This window comes from Bubalus bubalis, chromosome 13, assembly GCF_019923935.1.
Source record: "Bubalus bubalis isolate 160015118507 breed Murrah chromosome 13, NDDB_SH_1, whole genome shotgun sequence".
NCBI classification, from domain to species: Eukaryota; Metazoa; Chordata; class Mammalia; order Artiodactyla; family Bovidae; genus Bubalus; species Bubalus bubalis.
The window spans coordinates 69,155,226-69,169,749 of NC_059169.1; the positions used below are offsets into that span (position 1 = coordinate 69,155,226).

The 14,524-nt window shown below is 41.3% G+C and overlaps 1 protein-coding gene across 7 annotated transcripts in view; it reads right to left on the reverse strand.

Annotated features, from left to right (window-relative positions):
* Nucleotides 1–14,524, reverse strand: part of RNASEH2B (ribonuclease H2 subunit B) — a 76,702-nt gene that overhangs the window by 34,099 nt on the left and 28,079 nt on the right. For 6 of the 7 annotated variants that reach the window (XM_044926797.2, XM_044926795.2, XM_044926796.2 and 3 more), the window contains exons 4-6: nt 13,689–13,765; nt 9,478–9,601; nt 665–729 (exon numbers count right to left, since the gene is read on the reverse strand). In XM_044926797.2, the coding sequence (XP_044782732.1) occupies nt 665–729; nt 9,478–9,601; nt 13,689–13,765 (266 nt within the window). The remainder of the gene's footprint in view (nt 1–664; nt 730–9,477; nt 9,602–13,688; nt 13,766–14,524) is intronic. The other variant, XM_025262967.3, reaches the window with a different exon arrangement.

The window sequence follows — 14,524 nt, forward strand, 5'->3', positions numbered from 1 at the left end:
CTATACAGTGGGACCTTATTGTTTATCCATTCTATATACACCACTTTGCATCTGGTAATCCCAATTCTCAATCCAACTTTCCTTTTAATTCATCCTAGTCTACCCTAGCCCATTCTATTCCATTCCATTCCAAGAGAAATACTGGTTGTGATCCACTAAATTGATTGGGAAAACACTGCAAGAGATCTTATATTGAGTTTAAGTCTTAGGATCACCAAGACACAGGGCTTGCCTGGGAGAAGACCCGTCTTCAGCATCTAGATGCTAACCCTGAACCCCGTCTGCCTGGCCCCTGCAGGTCGTGTGTGAGCAACGTCAACTTCTGAGATGCCTGCAGGGCCAACAGAGAGTACATGTGGCCCTGCTATTACCTGGCTTGGAAGACTCAAGTCTACACCAGCAACTAGCAAGGACTTCTTCATTCAGTGGTGAGGGTCACGGGGAAATGGGAACAAGCACGTCAAGCTAAGTCCAGAGCCGCCTGAGTTAGGAAAAGTGCGAAGTCCAAGATTCTTCCTGCACTTGGGAGATTTTTGTACAGCTTCTCTCTTGTAGGTGGACTTTCAAGATGGTTTTGGGGGTCAGGCTTACTACCTTCTCTCTCAACATTTTTTAAAAGGAACATTAAAGTCTTTCTGCCACAAGGCACTGAGAGGTACTATACCTTTTTTTCTAGCCATTTTAATGTCTTCTCTTTGCTGTACTTGTAATATTTCTTCTTGTCTACTTCTGGATTAAATTAAAAGAAAAAAAAAGACAGTGCAGTAGGTTAAGCAAAAAATAAACTCATAAAGCTATTTCATATACAAGATAACAGTTTAAAAATTTCAAGGAATTCTCTGGTGGTCCAGTGGTGAGGACTCCGTGCTTTCATTGTGAGGGCCCTGGTTCAATCCCCAGTTGGGGAAGTTAAGATTCCACAAGTTGCAAGGTGCAGCCAAAAAATAAATAACATTTTATATACTTGAAAAACTCAATTAATAACCCTGACAGCATTCTTGAGACACTGGAAAAAAAAATTCCTAAACAGAACTGGGACACCTCAGGTTTCACCAAATATTAAATGAGTGAGAATTTAAGAAAATTATCAAATTATACAAATAGTTCTCATCACAAGGAGAAATTTTTTTCTCTTCATTGTATCTATATGAGATGGTGGATGTTAACTAAATCTACTGTGATAGTCATTTCAAAATACATGTAAATCGAACTATCATTCTGTACAATATAAACCTACACGGTGACGTATGTCAATTATTTCTCAATAAAACCGAAAACAACTGTACCAATAAATCTGGAGGAAAGGTAATTTTTTAACTGAATATAATTGACATACAATATAGTACTGGATTCAGGTAGAGTGATTTGATATTTACACATACTCTGAAATGGTCACCACAGTAAATCTAGTTATTGTCTGAAAGGTCATTTTTAAAACTCAACAAATTAACACACCAAGCCATCTTCATTTTTCTGAATAATTTTAAGATCACCCCAATGTTCTCAAATGAAAGACTTCTTTTCTAAAATAAAAATGGAAATCCCAAGAGAGAAAATTGAAGCTAAATGCAGGTGCCTAAGAAGTTCATTGCATACATTCAGGAAAAGAATTGTGTTAACTACTTAGAACTGTTCTGGTGGGACTGGTGGAGAAAGAAAAAAAGATTTATCTTTTAATGTATTACCAATATAGCCATAGCTATTTCAGGGGAATTAAGATTTACGATAGGCTCACTTTGGCCCTTTATGGGGATAAAAGTTTCATCTCCTATAAATTATATTTCCTCTTCTCACAATCCAGCTAGCTTTATGTAATCTAACGGCTTAATGTCACGTATAGCATATATATGGTATATGACATTAAGCTGTTACTTCCTCGGTAACACCTCATTCACGGGGTTTCTTGCTTTCTGTGCAATCAGCAGGGGCAGCTCTTCCCTCCCACCTCCACGCAGGAGTTAGCTTCAGGAGCACTGGGATTCCTAAGGCCAGATGCAAGCTCGCCTTTCTCTTTCCTCCGTAATCACGGTGGGAAACGGAAACTGCTTACTCAGGGGTGGTTTTCTGCAGACGGTTAAACTGCTGGAGTTTCAGTAAGACGGTTTGTACGGGGAGGGGCTGGCCCAAGCCAGCTCTCGCTGTGTCCTCCTCATCTCAGCCTGTGGGCGCTAACTAGGAGGCGGACAGAGTTGGGGCTGGCCCTTTGCACCCATGTCTGCAGGACGTGTCCCTGGAATAATGAAACGGCCTGCTGGGGAACCAAGGCAAGTGAGACTAGACTCAGCCTCCCTGGAGCTGATGCAGTATTTCTTTGTACAAAACGAGGGCTGCTTCTAAGAGCACATGGCCACCACTCAGAACATGTGTGCTGCTGAGTCTCAGACCTTCCGACTGTTGTCTGAGACAATCTCCCTAGAGGCTCCCAACCATGAATCCCACCTTGACTCTGCCGCTCGCTTGTCTCTTGCCTCTGCCTCCAAATTTTGTGAAAGGGTGATCTACAACCTGCCACAGCTTTCCTTCTTGTTGCTCATGGTCTGAGCCCCTTGCAACCCCTTCCCTCTGGAAATGCTGGTTCAGAAGAGGAGACCAGGCTCTGAGCTGTACTGCTGGGGCTCCTACACCCCCAGTGCGTGATGTCACCTTGGGAAGTCACCTATCAAATGAGGGATGGCACAACATCTGGCACATAGCAAGTACTTCATATTATTTAAGAAAAAATGAAATAACTCATTAGTGATAATAACATCACATCTTCAGGCCTGTGCTAAGTTCTTCACACATGTTTTCTCACTGAATGCTCAGAATGAATCTCAGGTGGAAACTACTATTTGTCTCCACCTTAAAAAACTAGGTTTGAGTGAAGTTAAAATAAATTGTCCAAAGTCACTGAGCTGGTAAACAGGAGCACTGGATTCCTTCTCAACCTGGATGGTGTTTGAGAAGCCATGGATTTGGTGTTCATTGTGACCTTATGGTGGAGAAGGCAATGGCAACCCACTCCAGTACTCTTGCCTGGAAAATCCCATGGACGGAAGAGCCTGGTAGGCTGCAGTCCATGGGGTCGCTAAGAGTCGGACACGACTGAGCGACTTCACTTTCACTTTTCACTTTCATGCATTGGAGAAGGAAATGGCAACCCACTCCAGTGTTCTTGCCTGGAGAATCCCAGGGACGGGGGAGCCTGGTGGGCTGCCGTCTATGGGGTCGCACAGAGTCGGACACGACTGAAGCGACTTAGCAGCAGCAGCAGCAGCAACCTTATGGACTGCAGACTGCCAGGCTCCTCTGTCCCTGGGATTCTCCAGGCAAGAACACTGGAGTGGGCTGCCATGCCCTCCTCCAGGGGATCTTTCCAACCCAGGGACTGAACCCATGTCTCTTACATCTCCTGCATTGGCAGGTGGGTTGTTTGCCACTAGAGTCACCTGGGAAGCCCAGATATCATTTTATTAGTGTGTTGAGAGGTCTTTATACATTTGGGATACACACACACACACATATACACACACATACACTATCAGATATTTGTCATGTAAATATTTTCTTTCAGCTGTAGTTTGTCTTTTTTTTCTTAATGGTATCTTTCAGAAAACAGGAGATATTAATTTTAATGAAGTGTAATCTATAATTTTTTTTAATGGTTAGTGGCTTTTGTGTTCTATGAAATCTTTGCCTATCCTCAGGGTCACAAAGGTTTTCTTCTATGGCTTTTTCTAGAAATTCAGTAGTCTTCATTTTTTGCATTTAAGTTATTAATCCATTTCAAGTTAATTTTTCTGTATGATTCTGAGGTAAGAGTCAATGTTGTTTTTCACACGGATATCCAATTTTTCCAGGTCATATGTTGAAAAGATTATCTTTTCTCTCATTGAGTTGTCTTGACACCACTGAAAAAAACAACTGGCTACATAAATGTCGGTCCACTTCTGTTCTCTCTATTTGGTTCCATTTAACTATCTCTCTATCCTGTACCAATGCCATACTTTCTTATCTGTTGTAGCTTTACAGTAAGTCTTGAAATCAGGTTGTATAAATTTTCCAACTTGTTCTTCTTTTTCAAAATTGTTTTGACTACTACAGATTCTCTGCACAGTTTTATAAATTCTAGAATCAGCTTATCGATTTTTACCAAAAAAAAAAAGCCTGAGAGGCACTGCATTATATCTACAGATGACTTTGGAGAAGATGGACATCTTAACAATACTGAGTCTTCCAACTCATGAACATGGTATCTCTCTCTATTTATTTAATTCTTTTATTTCTCTTTGCAATGTTTTACATTGTTCAGTGTACTGGTCTTACATATATTATGCTACCTTTATCCCTACAACCTCATGATTTTTTAATGTTACAAATGGCATGCTTTTATTCCACTGTCCAATTGTTCACTGCTAATATACAGAAACAGAATTGATTTTTGTATATTGACCTTATATCCTGGGAACTTGTTTATTGGTTCCAGTGATTTTGTTTTTGGTAAATTCTTTTGAGCTTTTTATATACATGACCCATACTGTTGATGTAAAAAGACAATTCACTATTTACTTTCTAAGCTGTATACCTTTAATTTTGTTCTTATCTTATCAAAACTGCTAGGACGTCCACTACATTGGTGAGTAGACGTGGAGAGGACTGACATCCTTATCTTGTACCAATCTTAGGGAAAAAGTGTGTTCAGTCTTTCACAATGAAGTATGATATTAGCTTAGGTTTATCATGGATGTCCTTTAAAAGAATGAGGAGGTTCCTTTCTATCTCTAATTTGCTGAGAATTTATATAATGACTGAATTTTGTTAAGGGTTTTTCCTACATCTATTGAGATGATCATACAGTTTTTTTGTTATGCATAAATATGGTGAATCATACTGATTGATTTTCTAAAGTTCAACCAACTCTGCATTCCTATGATAAACCTCCTTGATTATAACGTACTGTCATTTTTACACAGTTAATATGCTATATTTTAAAAGTATGTTTCAGTCTATGATCATAAAGAATACTAAATTGTAGTTTTCTTTTTGCCACTCTGATTTCATAAAATTAGTTGGGAAATATGCCTTTCTCATTTAATTTCTAAAATAATCTCAGTATCATTATTTCTTTGAGTATTATTTTTTCCTTCAAGTATGGTAGAATTCACCTAATGAAGCCAGGTGGGCCTAGAGTTTTTTTTTCTAAGAAGTTTTTAAACTGCAAATTTATTTTGAATTAAACATTCCCTGGACAAGAAGATCACTAAGAAATATCCAACTTGAATACCCCAAAAAAGCTATACAAGGACCAAGTGCATAAACTACCACTTAATTTTAAAATTTACCTATTTTGATAAGCAAAGTGGTTTAAAAATTCATTAAATTCACGAAGGCCACAGATTACCCACGATTATGAAAAATACCACAACATGTTCTGTCAGTTCAGTTCAGTCACTCAGTTGTGTCTGACTCTTTGGGACCCCATGGACTGCAGCACACCAAGCCTCCCTGTCCATCACCAACTCCTGGAGCTTACTCAAACTCATGTCCCTCGAGTTAGTGATACCATCCAACCATCTCATCCTCTGTCGTCCCCTTCTCCCGCCTTCAATCTTTCCCAGCATCAGGGTCTTTTTCAATGAGTCAGTTCTTTGCATCAGGTGATCAAAGTATTGGAGCTTCAGCTTCAGCGTCAGTCCCTCCAATGAGTATTCAGGACTGATTTCCTTTAGGATGGACTGGCTGTATCTCCTTATAGTCCAAGGGACTCTCAAGAGTCTTCTCCAATACCACAGTTCAAAAGCATCAATTCTTCGGTGCCCAGCCTTCTTTATAGTCCAACACTCACATCCATACATGACTTCTGGAAAAACCATAGCTTTGACTAGACAGACACTTGTTGGCAAAGTAATGTTTCTGCTTTTTAATATGCTCTCTAGGTTGATCACGGATTTCCTTCCAAGGAGCAAGAGTCTTTTAATTTCATGGCTTCAGTCACCATCTGCAGTGATTTTGGAGCCCCCCCAAATAAAGTCTGTCACTGTTTCCATTGTTTTCCCATCTATTTGCCATGAAGTGATTGGACTGAATGCCATGATCTTAGTTTACTAAGAAACTTTCTCACTCTCCTCTTTCACTTTCATCAAGAGGCTCTTTAGTTCTTCTTTACTTTCTGCCACAAGGGTGGTGTCATCTGCATATCTGAGGTTATTGATATTTCTCCCAGCAATCTTGATTCCATCTTGTACTTTATCCAGCCCGGCATTTTGCCTGATGTACTCTGTATATTAAATTAAATAAGCAGGGTGACAATATGCAGCCTTGATGTACTCCTTTCCTGATTTGGAACCAGTCTGTTGTTTCATGTCCATTTCTAACTGTTGCTTCTTGACCTGCATACAGATTTCTCAGGAGGCAGGTCAGGTGGTCTGGTATTCCCATCTCTTGAAGAATTTTCCACAGTTTGTTGTGATCCACGCAGTCAAAGGCTTTGGCATAGTCAATAAAACAGAAATAGATGTTTTTCTGGAACTCTCTTGCTTTTTCAATGATTCAACAGATGTTGGCAATTTGATCTCTGGTTCCTTTGCCTTTTCTAAAACCAGCTTGAACATCTGGAAGTTCATGGTTCACATATTGCTGAAGCCTGGCTTGGAGCATTTTGAGCATTACTTTGCTAACACGTGAGATGAGTACAATTGTGCGGTAGTTTCAACATTCTTTGGCATTGCCTTTCTTTGGGATGGGGATGAAAACTGAACTTTTCCAGCCCTGTGGCCACTGCTGAGTTTCCCAAATTTGCTGGCATATTGAGTGCAGCACTTTCACAGCATCATCCTTCAGGATTTGAAATAGCTCAACTGGAATTCCATCACCTCCACTAGCTTTGTTTGTAGTGATGCTTCCTAAGGACCACTTGACTTCGCATTCCAAGGTGTCTGGCTCTAGGTGAGTGATCACACCATCGTGGTTATCTGGGTCATGGAGATCTTTTTTGTATAGTTCTTCTGTGTATTCTTGCCACCTCTTCTTATTATCTTCAGCTTCTATTCTACTGTATCCTAAACTTAATATTTGCAAGAGTTTGTGAGTTAGATAACATGTAGATATGCTGGAAAGGTTTCTTTCCCTAATGTGTCTGGTGCCTGTAAAACTGGTCTTGAACATCTGGAAAGACTGGGTTTACAAAATAAAGATGGAATAAAAAGGAGTCCACAATCAAATAACATGTTCAGCAATTGGGTAATCGGTTCTCAAACTTGAATTTCCCTGATGTATTGTTGAACAAACTGCCTGGAGCACATTTTCACATCTACTTTCTGAATGTTTTCCACAACTGAGAAACTCATATGGTCCCTTTTTTTTTCTCTTGCCTCCTGGGAATAGAAACTTGGCAATGGTGCTTGGGGTATTTTAATCAGGTACGTTTTCCTGGCTCTTCCTGTTAATCATATCTGACAACGCAGCGCAGCTTTTGCTTGCAATATGAAACAGAGCATTACACTCAAGACGAAGTTCATAACCCTTTATTAGTCCTTTCCCCTGTCAACTCTCCACTGAATGGGAGCTTTTTTGGCAAGAAACATTTTGAGCCCCAGAGCTAGCAGAGACACATCATTTCCTTCACTAATAAAGTGAACAGTGCTAACTAAAGCCACCACCATCACCATTCAGGATACAAGCAACTGGGGCTGGGTTTATCCAGTGGGGAGAAGGCAAGGGGTGAAGGTTCTCATAAACCTAGCAGGCTTAAGTGTTAGTTGCTCAGTTCATGTCTGACTTTTTGCAACTCATGACTGTTGCTCACCAGGCTCCTCTGTCAGCAGAATTCTCCAGGCAAGAATACTGGAGTGGATTGCAATTCCCTCCTCCAGGGGATCTTCCCAACTCAGGGACTGAACCCAGGTTTCCTGCATTGCAGACAGATTCTTTACTGTCTGAGCCACCGGGCAAGTCGGACACAATTGGGCCACTAACACCTTCATTTTCAGACATTTTTATTATTGTCTGATTATCCCCAATCTCTTACTTAAACCACTTGACTATATATTCATCAATGGACCATCAAACAAGCGTGTACTGGTCATTTACTACATGTGTGCGTGTATGCTCAGTTGCTCAGTTGTGTCAGACTCTTTGTCATCCCATGGACTGCAGCCTTCCAAGCTCCTCTGTACATGGAATTCTCCAGGCAAGAATCCTGGAATGAGTTGCCATGTCCTTCTCTAACAGATCTGCCCAACTCAGGGATTGAACCCAAGTCTCCTGAACTGCAGACAGATTCTTTACCATCTGAGCTACCTGGGAAGTCCCACTTACTGTATACCTAGTACTTAAACATTAGGAAAGAATTTAAAATCTCTAGTTAGAAGCCTTAATGATACTAACATTTACTGTGCACCCAGCGCTCTCTGGGCACTGATTTACTTGTATTATTTCATTGAATTCCTGAAGTATCTCTTTGTGGTAGAAACTATTAATTGCAATACTTAAATAATATTCACATGCTGGTCATTAGAGATCTCAACATTCTAAAGCTAAGAGAAGGAAAGCTTCATTTTATGACTTAGAACAATTTTGCAGGATACTAATTATAATGTATAGCAGAATATGAGGAGTAGTCTTAACCCTTCAAACCCTTCATCTGGCGTGTCACGGATGCTGAAAAGTTTGAATGATTTGCTCAAAACTATGTAGCAAATACTTTTTAAATTTTTCTTGTAGGCCATCACTCCCGCAATCAGATCACCAGGTTTTTCCTAAAGAAATTCTTTCCCTGAGATTTAAAGCAAACATAACAAAATATTAAGAGTGGTTGATTATTGGGGTTGGGGACAAACATTATTTGTAGTTTTTTACTCTGAGTTTTCCATTATTTTTAAATTTTTCAATCAAAAAAATTGCTTCACCTGACCATGTATTTTCGTTTTCAAAGCAGATATATCATCAACTTTTATACTGTGCATCCCTGCAAAACCCAGTTTTCACTTCCCTTACACTCTACTGCTGTTGCCCTAACTTGTCATTTGTCTCCATCAGAGTCAAAGCAAAGTAAGAAAAAGGCCAGTATTTTACTTATGACTATCCCTAGAGCCTGGCTCTAGTGCTTAATATATGCTTCTTAGTAGGTGCTCAATAAATGTTTCCTGAATCAATAAAGGCATAGATTTTATGCAAGTTTTACAAATGGAAACCCAAGGCAAAAAGCAGTTGAGGGACTTACGCAAAGTCACAGCCTCGTTCAAAGAACTGAACTAAAGCCCGAGCCTCATGAACCCTGGACCTGCAGGAGACAGGCCACCATATTTCACTGGTCCAAACTTTGCAGACTGAACAAGCAGTGCAGTAGAGGAAGAATACTGACAAACGGAAGGGAATCTGAACCAGAACTTTCCCTATAACCCACACAAATAAGCATCAACTTCCGTGGGCCTTCCAGCTGCTGTGTTCTCAGACAGACTGGCTAGCCATAAGCCTGACTTCACAGGCCACATGCTATACCTTTCTCCTCTGTCACGTGTCGAAGTAACTTCTCAAGTTCAGGAAGTTTCAGCAACAAGATGCAATCCGGGAACATGTCATCCATCACAACTTGATCCAGGGGCTGAAACTTCCCCTGAAAAGACTGTCAGTCAGTCAGGAGGCAAGCACTCCAGTTAACAGACTCATACATTATAAAAACAAGAGAAAAAGATTCATAATTTCATAGCTGGAACTTTAAACTAGGTTCTAAGCCATTTGTTCCACCTAAGAACTCCCTCTATGGGGACAAGCTCCAGAACTGACTCTCAGCTCTCTTTAGAAAGCTCTTGGAAGCACTGGGGATCCATTGACAAGTGGCAAGAAAGGCTTCAGTTTAAATATTCTCTTTTTCCTAGATAGTAAGAATAATCCACAGGCTTCCCAAGTCTCACTGTCTTCAGATTCCTAGCTTACTCTATTTTCTTCTGTGATCACCCAAAGTGTTAAATATTTAACTACTTTAAAACAATGATTTACTTATATATAAGTAATGAACTATGCAGTCATGACATAATCATTTCATAATAAACTAATGTTTCATTCTCCTTTTCTTTACCATGTATACACAAAAAGGTTCTGATATAAGAAGTTTGTTTGAACATAAAGTCAGTAACAGCTGGGAGAGCTAGACAGAAGAATTATTTTTTACTGATCTTAAAATAAATTGTATATTTAAAAAAAAAATAGGTCACCATTTCAAAAGTGAATGAAAGTGAAAGTGCTAGTCACTTAACTGTGTCCGACTCTTTGTGACCCCCATGACCGTCATCCACCAGCTCCTCTGTCCATGGAATTCCCCAGGCAAGAATACTGGAGTGGGTTGCCATTTCCTTCTCCAGGGGATCTTCCTGACCCAGGGATCGAACCCGGATCTCTTGCACTGCAGGCAGTTTCTTTACCGTCTGAGCCACCAGGAAGTCCCAAGTGAAAGTGTTAGTTGGTCAGTGGTATTTTTCTTAATTAAATAGAGAAAGATAACATCTAAAATATAGGGGAGGAATATCTGGGTGCCTCATGGGCTATTTCAAGGGGTACTTAAAGTATTTGAGAAGAGACAGCAAAACAGTTTACAATGAAAGCCAACCACCACCACGAACTTCATTCTGCATCTGCCAACCTGAGCCAGTCACAGCACCCCCAGAGCCTCCCAGAGGGCCACGGTGAGGATTAATTCACCAGCCAAGTCAGGTTCTTAATGGGAAAGAGGGGAACAGTCCCCCTAAATGGGGGGAAGGCCTTTAAAGGTGCATCAGCTCAGGCACTGAGGCTGGTCGGTGGCTTCCTCCCTGCTGGAACACCAGGAGTGGAAGCCCCCTGGAGTTGCCATCTTCTTCCCTGAACACTTCCAGGGCCTTCCTGGGGGTGACTAGAACCATTTCTGCTCCTCAGATACACATGGCTTACCAGCCTCACTGCTCTCATGCCCTAAAATTATACTGGTTATCACAGCAGCCTCCAGATAAGGGGAAACAAAACGTCACTAAACCACACTAGAGAACAGAGTGAAGATACAGGAGAGGGGGAGAATATGAGAAAACAAGAAAGCACAATTTCGAATTTTAAGTCAGTTTCATTACTCAGTGTTTATCGCAATTAAATTGATATAAATACAAAACAGGAGTTTTGGAAAATGGGTCTAAGTACTCAGTGAGAAGCCATCAGCTCTTAAACTACTGGCAAACACGCTGAGTGCAAAAATAAGATGTGGCTAAGTGTTTAAATAACACTATTCCTTGATGTTGTTATTTCGAAGGTTTTCAAGCTGTGGTTGGAGGCCCCTGGGAGTCTCCAGAACCTTTGCAGGGGGTCCACAAACTTCAAACTACTTTCATAATAATGCTATTATGCTGTCTGCATTTTCACTGTGTTGACATTTGCACTGATGATTCCAATGCAAAGGTGGGAAAACTGCTGGCTTTTCAGCACCAGTCAAGGCGGTGCCGGCGAACTGTCCGGTGGTCACCGCATTCTTCACTGCCACGGACGAGCAGTTATAAAAAATGTCAGTTTACTTAAGGATTTCCTGGAACAAGCAGCAGAACAATTACTTTTATTTAAATCTTGACCCTGAGTGCAAGTCGGTTCAATGTTCTGTGTGATGAAAGTGAAGCGTGGCTAAAGCACTTCTGCTGTCGCTGAGGCTCAAGGAAACACACTGTGTAACTGTCTGAGTTGTGAGCAGAGCTAGCTGCCCTTTACTCAGATTTTCACCTGAAAACATCACTATGGACTGTTGTTATCCAGACTTGAGTATTTGACAGAACATAAATGCAGTGAATCTGTCACTTAAAGGGAAAGACTGACAGTATTGTAGCCAATGAAAAAATTTGAACTTACTAAAACAAAAATTGGAATTGCAGAGAATTTGTATCTGTCACTATGACATGCTTCCCAGCATTCAAAGAGTTTTCTAAAGAGATCACCCAGTTCAGTTCAGTCGCTCAGTCGTGCCCGACTCTTTGCGACCCCATGGACTGCAGCACACCAGGCCCCTCTGTCCACCACCAACTCCCAGAGTTTACTCAAATTCATGTCCATTGAGTCGGTGACGCCATCCAACCATCTCATCCTGTCATCCCCTTCTCCTGGCTTCAATCTTTCCCAGCATCAGGGTCTTTTCCAATGAGTCAGTTCTTTGCATCAGGTGGCCAAAGGACTGGAGCTTCAGCTTCAACATCAGTCCTTCCAATGAATATTCAGGACTGATTTAATTCAGGATGGACTGGTTGGATCTCCTTGCTATCCAAGGGACTCTCAAGAGTCTTCTCCAACACCACAGTTCAAAAGCATCAATTCTTCAGTGCTCTGCTTTCTTTATAGTCCAACTCTCACATCCATACATGACTACTGGGAAAACCATGGCTTTGACTAGATGGACCTTTGTCGGCAAAGTAATGTCTCTGCTTTTTAATACACTGTCTAGGTTGGTCATAGCTTTTTTCCCAAGGAGCAAGCATCTTTTAATTTCACGGCTGCAGTCACCATCTGCAGTGATTTTGGAGCCCCAAAAAACAGTCCATCACTGTTTCCCCATCTATTTGCCATGAAGGGATGGGAACAGTTGCCACGGTCTTAGTTTTTTGAACGCTGAGTTTTAAGCTAGTTTTTTCACTCTCCTCTTTCACTTTTGTCAAGAGGCTCTCCAGTTCCGCCAGTAATATTAAATTAACAAAGGCGTGTGTGTGTGCACACGTGCGTGTGTTCTGCTGACATTTGGAAGACCTGAAAAATTCAGTGAGACAGTATTTTCCAAATGGGCTTATGACTTTTATTTTCAAAATAAATAAATAAATGAGGCCATTTTTAAATTTCTCAGTCTTAATTTCTGATGTAGTCAATGAAACTGTACTGTCAGTGACTCAGTTGTGTCTGACTCTTTGTGACCCCATAAACTATAGCCCACCAGAGCGTTCTGTCCATGGAATTCTCCAGGCAAGAATATTGTAGCGGGTTGCTAATCCTTTTCCAGGGGGTCTTCCCAACCCAGGGATTGAACCTGGGTCTCCAGCACTGCAGGCCGATTCTTTACCATCTGAGCCCCCTGGGAAGCCCAATGTAGTCAATATTGATAGATAAGACACACAGGAACAAAAAGTTCTTTGGGATCCTTAATAATTGTCAAGTGTAAAGGTATCCTGGGACCAAAGTATTTCAGAACCTCTGTTTGGAACTATTACTATTAATAAACTCTGTCTTTATATTACAAAGGTAAATTTTATTGTCTGGGATTCCTTAAGTCTCGGCTATAGCTTCCCCATTAATGAGCTTTTTGCTGGATACACACTCCAGTGTACCTATTTCACAGTCTCTCACAAAGAAGAAAATGAAAGACAATAAATCTACTTTCTGCTCTTAAGGACTGAGGTCTTAAACATCTGCACTGTATTTCAGAACGAATGAGGTTTTCGTTGTTAGGCTCTGTCAAACACGGAAGGGAGGTAACAGAGGGTGAGGCGGTCCTCAGGAGTCTCTGGTGAGCCAGTCCCCGGCCACGGTGCGGTCCTCAGGCCTGCCGACCAGTGCTCCAGTCTACACGGGCACACACGAGGCAGCTGTACTACTCCGACCAAGTTACACTCACCTGTGGGCAATCTGCGCTGCGTCCACTGTACGGAGAGAGAGGAGGTTAAACAAACAAAACCAATCTATGCTATTTCCCCACTGTCAGTGTCTCAACCTGGGAAACTCACCTCTTTATCAGCCTTTATAAGGTAGTGGAGAAGCAGAAACAGAGGGTCCATAGGTGTGGCGAAGTGAAGAAGACCTCCTATAGATTAAAAAGAGAATTCAATGTTCTGGAAAGACAATTGAGTCATTTCATCTTAATCCTAATGTGGAAACCATCCACTGAAAAATATATGTGAAATTCCAAATTCAGAAACTCCCCCTATTCAGGCCCAAGAATCTTTCAAAGGCAGAATGTGGTCCCTGAGGTTCTACTCCAAAGAGCTTCAAACCCTAGTGTAGAGAGGGGAGCTAAGACACTGAACTGGATCTTCAACTTTCCACTTCTTCTTCAGAAATCATTTTTAACAGAGGCCCTCCTCTCCCCACCTCCCATTCCGCCCCCCCACCAAAATAGCAGGATTGGGGGAAGAGAGACAGAATGTGAACCAGGCAAATATTAGGAAACCAGTGTAAGTCCATCTACAGAGCTGCAGTAAAATGTAATTTCCTGTGCTTTTGAGGATGAAGCCATGGGAAAGCGGTATTAGTCCCTCTGTACATGGCTCCTTCTATGTGCTCTGGGCTCACGGTCAATGACTCAAAGCTCAGAGGTTGTTACCCACCCCAGATCCTAACCATCCCCCAAAGAAAAAATGCAGGTGGGTAGGCATCTAACAAGACTGAGCATAGAAAACTGGGATCTCTGCAGTTAGATGAGTGATGCTCACCAGGCTGAAAGGAAAAAAGGCAAATCAAACTAACTAGGCCTCCTGGACCTTACTTTTCTTTAGTCTATCACATCCCCTCCAAACATCCCAGAATCCTTCCATGGAAGTGACACAGAAGAGCAATAAACAAT